Source organism: Solanum tuberosum, unplaced genomic scaffold (genome assembly GCF_000226075.1).
Source record: "Solanum tuberosum cultivar DM 1-3 516 R44 unplaced genomic scaffold, SolTub_3.0 scf00292, whole genome shotgun sequence".
Classification (NCBI taxonomy): domain Eukaryota; kingdom Viridiplantae; phylum Streptophyta; class Magnoliopsida; order Solanales; family Solanaceae; genus Solanum; species Solanum tuberosum.
Window position 1 is genome coordinate 586,836 of NW_006239216.1, and position 5,810 is coordinate 592,645.

Consider the following 5,810-nt stretch of genomic DNA (forward strand, 5'->3'; position numbering starts at 1 on the left):
AACATGTGTCTCCACTAGATGGAATATAAATTAATAAACTACATTATCTAAATCTACAAAAAATATAATTCCTATATTACCCAAAAATGAAGCCACCTACCCTCACATAATTACCAAATTGCCACCTTATCTCTACCTTAAACCTAAATATATATTTTTTGTTCCTCATTTTATATTGTCCTGTCCTTCCTCCTCTCTCTCTTTGTAAGCATTTTTTTTTTCTTCCTCAAAAATTCAACTTTCTCTCACTATATATCTATATATCTCTATAGTTTCGATTGTAGCAAAAAAAATAAAAAAATAAATCATATAGGACCTTAATTTCCCCAAAAAATCAGAACCCCAGAATCAGTTCTTGTTGTTGTTGTTGTTTTTCTTGGATCATGTAAAAAAGACCCATTTGGATTTGGATCTTGATTTGGGGATTTGATTGAATTGGGTTTTGATTGGAATTCGGGTTTTTCAGCCATGACCCGTCGATGTTCACATTGTAGTACCAATGGACATAACTCAAGGACTTGTCCTAATAGAGGTGTGAAGTTGTTTGGGGTCCGATTGACTGATGGGTTGATCCGAAAAAGTGCTAGTATGGGTAATTTGACCCATTTTGCTAGTGGAAGTGGAGGTGGTAGTACACCTCTAAACGGTGTCGTTCATGACTCACCTGGTGATACACCTGATCATCCTGCTGTTGGTGGTGGCTCTGCTGATGGTTATGCTTCAGAGGATTTTGTTGCTGGTTCTTCATCTAGCCGTGAAAGGAAGAAAGGTTTGATCTTTTTGAGTTTTGATAAGTTTTCTTGTTTTGGGTGTTTGTGAAAATTGCATTTTTGTGGTTCTTGATTGTGTTAAATGTTTATAAAGCTGATTTTTTTTTTTTTATGAATTGTGGTTAAAGTTTCAATTTTTAGAGTTTTGGTGTTTGGTGCTGTTGTTGTTGTAGATGAATGAAAAGAGATATGTTATGAACATGTTTTTTCAAGTTGATGAGTTTAATCTGTAATTTTGTATGTATTGAAGAAAACAAAAGATCTTGGGAGCTTTCTGTTTGGCAAAAGTGGACCTTTTTGCTCAATCCAATTTGTTGTCAACTAGTAATTCAATCAAAGAATGTGGTTCTTATTCTTTTTGTTTCTTATTGCAAAACCTTGCCAGTTTATGAATTGGGTTTTTTTCTAAGTTCCTTATTTTTGTATATTTGAGTTAACTCATCTAATTACTCTTGTCGATAGAATGCGATTATGAGTTTTAAGTCAAGTTATTTTATTCGGTCACATTCCTCTTTGGCTCAGTAATTCAGACATAGCATAAAAATGATTGATCATAAGGCTTTATTTGAGTTGCTTGAAATTCTAATTTACTATCTTCTGGTGTTGTTTGAATGATTTGTTAGACATCCATTTGACCTGCTCTGTTAAATGAACACTGAGAATTTCGTTGGCATAATGCTTGAGCTCCCTGCAATTTTTTCTCTCTTCTGATGATTTTTACAATGTGAAATGGGTGGAGATTTGTGCATTCTTAACAATCTGTTCTCATTTCTAGAGAGAGAGTGTGTGAGTGGATGAAAGTGACCTGTATTTTCTTTCTTAGTTGTATAAAGCTTTGTAGATTTGCTACTCTTCATCCTTTGCAGAAGCACTTCTCATTTCGGAAATTTTGATTTTCAAATTATTAATTTTTTTCTCCTTTATGGTGGTTATGTTTTTTCAGAAGTGCTGAAGTTGATATAATTCCTCATATTGCTTCTGATGAATTTATATTGCTTTACTTGCTATGTTGGTTCTTGAAATTACTGTTTTGTTTTTGTTTTTGAAACTGGTAACATTGGATCTTGAAATAACTTTAAAATATAATTGCAGGGGTTCCCTGGACTGAGGAGGAGCATAGGATGTTTCTACTTGGTTTGCAAAAACTCGGTAAAGGTGATTGGCGTGGAATTGCTCGTAACTATGTGATCTCTAGAACGCCCACCCAGGTGGCAAGCCACGCCCAGAAATATTTCATTAGGCAAAGTAATATGTCAAGGAGAAAAAGACGCTCCAGTCTGTTTGATATTGTTGCTGATGAAGTAAGTAAATTCTCACTTATAGATAATTATAATAATGTGCCCCTTAAAGTTTTATAGACCTAATTGTCACCATGAAATTGTGAACTTGTTATTTTTTATAAAAGGTGTTGTCTTTTGTTCTATCTTAATGATTCTCTATTACTATAGTTCTCTTGCAAAATTATCAACTAGATGTTTAGTTCTGTTCCATATTGCTATTATCTGCTATGTCAAAGATGCACATGCCTGTATGCTCTACCATCATACTTTTGGATTGAATATGTTTCCAGTGAATTTTCTTGTAATGTTTATTTATTTTTTTCTTTTTGTTAATACCATAGTCGGGGGACACTCCAATGGTATCAAGGGATTTCCTTGCAGATGATCCTGCACAAGCTGAGATGCAAAGCAACAATCTGTTGCCTCCTACTCCTGCTGTGGATGAAGAATGTGAATCAATGGGTTCAGCAGCTTCTGCCAACTCCATCGATGGGGAACATGCTCTTCCTATACCAGAAAGCTCACAATATCAGCATCCACTTGTTTATCCTGCTTATGTTGCTCCATTTTACCCAATGCCTTATCCATGCTGGCCAGGTTACACTGCAGAGCCAGCAATAGCTGAGACCCATGAAGTTCTGAAGCCAACAGCTGTTCATTCAAAGAGTCCAATTAATGTTGATGAGCTGGTTGGTATGTCAAAGCTAAGCTTAGGTGAATCCATTGGTGATGCTGCCAAGCCACCTTCTCTGTCACTAAAGCTGGTCGAGGGCTCCTCCAGGCAGTCAGCTTTCCATGCTAATCCGTCATCTGGTAGCTCAGGCATGAACTCTAGCCACAATCCAATCCATGCAGTTTAGTGGGGTGCATTCACATGATATGTTTCCTGTTAATATATGAAAATGTTCTCTAGTTTGGTTGGTTAGTTATAGTTCTATTTGTTGGGTCGATCTTAATAAGACTGTTTAGGTGTTAACTGCTTAGTTGGCAATACTCATAGCTTTGTAGGCACTCTTGTTTTGAAGTATTTAAGTTGTTGACTTTGAGTCGAAAAATTTCCTTCTCCTGCTTGATATTCTTTTAATTGTTGGTTTAGATTGTCACAACTGTGATTATCGAGATAGTGGAAGTCCATTTTTCCAGCTTAAATTTAAAGAAACAGGGTTTCTTCGTTCTCTGCCTGTTTTCCTAATCTGGCAGCGCACGTAAAAATTTGTGGAGATGTGAAACTGTAGTTCTGTGGATGAATCGATTATTAAATGAAGTTGTGTGCAAGTATTTTTTAGCCAAGTAATAGTATCAACTTGTCAAAGAGTATGACTAGTACATAATGAAGATAGTAAAGAGGGTGATCCTATCTGAGCTTTATATCTTGATAAGGTGCTACGGAGTCTTCTTGGATCTGAATGTTGGGATCCCATCTTAATATATTCCGGTATAGAAGTTCTGTACTGGGCTGTTGATAAGTTCATGTGGAGAAAGCGAAGGATGAGTTAAAAGATACTGGTTTTCTGTCTTTCCTTGTAGGTATGACTCCTGAAGGAACTGAGCAACAGTAAACTGATGCAGCCAATACCATGTCATGCATGCAGTTTGAGCCACGCACCAGCTACTGTGCGAATAGAAGGTATGATAGAGCAGGTCGAATGATATTAGAGAGGCCAACGACATTGGACCAAGTTTTGGCGTCGTACTATGCAGAATTTTAGCATGGTTGGAAATGTGATGTTGAGAAGTCTTGGAATAGTCAGTGACATGTTTGTTGGATACATTTTAAGTGGAGATTTAGCTTTCATCTGCAATTTGAGTTTTGCAGAAATCCCATTAGTGTTTAGGAAAATGAATGCTATGATGGAAAGGAAAGCCTAGCATTAAATTGGGTGAACTGTGGATGGTCTACATTTAAGACACTGAAAAAGTGGTAGTAGAAAAGATGCTAAGTATCTTCTTGCAATATTTGCCATAAGTGAAATAGTCAAGTTGTGCGCAAGCTGAAAAGATGTTATGCGACACTAAAAGATTTATTGAAGTTCATAGTTGGACTTGGTGGAAAGAGTTACTTGGTGAATGTGGCACAGTTGACCCTGTGAAATAATTGAGTTGTGCGCAAGTTGAAAAGATATTATGCGACACACTAAAAGATCTATTGAAGTTCATATATAGTTGTACTCGGTGGATCGAGTTACCTAGTTAATGTGTTGATGGGATAGTGGGCCTTGTGAAATATCGAGTTGTGTGGAAGCTAGTTCAGACACTATCGTTATCAAACAAAAAGTTGGTGGGGGATGGTGAGACCTACAAAAAGATTTATTGAAGTGCATAGTTGTACTCGGTGGAAAGAGTTACCTGGTGAATGTGTTGATGAGGATAGTGGGCCCTATGAAATAGTCGAGTTGTGTGGAAGCAAGTTCAGTGGGACCTCTGAAATAGTCGAGTTGTATGGAAGCAGGCTCAGACACTATCGTTATCGAACAAGATGTTGTATCTGTAGTTATGGATCATCTATATGAAGAAAAACTTAAGCTGTGAAATAGAGAATTAAATCCCCTCTAACCAAAGATTAGATATGTAGGTGCTTACTATTAAATTATCATTGCTTGTTTACTTAATTTTTACTATATTGTTTGATTCTAGAGAAGTACTTTTCAATATTTCTTGAACAATTCCAGTAAAATGTGACCTTATATATAATTGATTACATGCAAAAAATGAGTTCATATTAAAGTACCATCTAGGATTCAAACTTTAAGATTTAATACTTAACTTTTTCTTCAATGAATATCATTCAAGATACAATAATATTTTTTTCGATTCGTGTTATCGGTTTTGATTTTTAACAGCCCATATTTAGTAATGTAAGTCGGTTGGACTAGAGATGTGTTAAAATGGACTGGCCCAGCAGAACTCATGTGGGCTATAGATTTTATATATCTAATCCAGTGTAACTCCAACCACAATCATTTGAAAGGTTGAGTTGCTCATTGGAGATTTGTCCATGAATATAATTTTAGAGGCGTAAAATAGGTGGATTGAGCTGAATTTAGGCGAGATGGATTGAGTTAATTAATTTTGCACCTCTAAAGCTAACTACGATAAACTCTTATTCATTCTGTTGCGTCTGCCATTAAAGTTCAAACATAGTCCACGTTAATAATTTCTTTCAATCGTATATCTAGAAGACTAACACTTTGTTTGAATAGTTGTGTACTTGCTTACTAATATATCGACAGTATGTTTGCACATGAGCGTGCGATCTATTGGTCATTGAAGTGTGAGTTGAAAATCATGAAGTCTCATAAAAAGTACCTGTAGAATTAGTGAAGGTACATGCAAGCTGATTCTATATTGGAGTTATAAAAAAAGTCATGTACTCTCTTTGTTTCATTTTCTCGGTCTTACTTTTTGTTTTAGTTAGTTTTGAAATGATTGTTTCTATTCGTTTTTTACTACTCTTTTATTCTAGCTTTTCTATTTGAGAAGTTTAAAATCACAAGATTAAATGATATTTTGATAAATTCTACGTATCTCAAAGATCATAAGATTCAAAAAGTTCTTTTTATCAAGTAAAACTTGGATATATAAACGAGAAGAAATCTTCAAAAAAAAATTGGGCAAAATATTATTATCATAGAGTTTTGAGTTTGGCATTATGTCAACTTCTCATATTTTTAGTGATGATAAATAAGTCGGCCTTCCTATGACATTGCTTTAAATACGATTCTTAAAGGTCCTCAAAATAGTATAATTTCCCATTTTATAT

The 5,810-nt window shown here is 35.2% G+C and overlaps 1 protein-coding gene across 1 annotated transcript; it reads left to right on the top strand.

Annotated features, from left to right (window-relative positions):
• Positions 1 to 227: 227 nt before the first annotated feature.
• On the top strand, positions 228 to 3,101 carry MYBST1 (protein). The gene is given in 3 exon segments (NM_001288078.1): positions 228 to 769; positions 1,863 to 2,071; positions 2,392 to 3,101. Coding segments are annotated over 3 exon segments (1,029 nt in total). The 5' UTR covers positions 228 to 468; the 3' UTR covers positions 2,911 to 3,101.
• Positions 3,102 to 5,810: the final 2,709 nt, after the last annotated feature.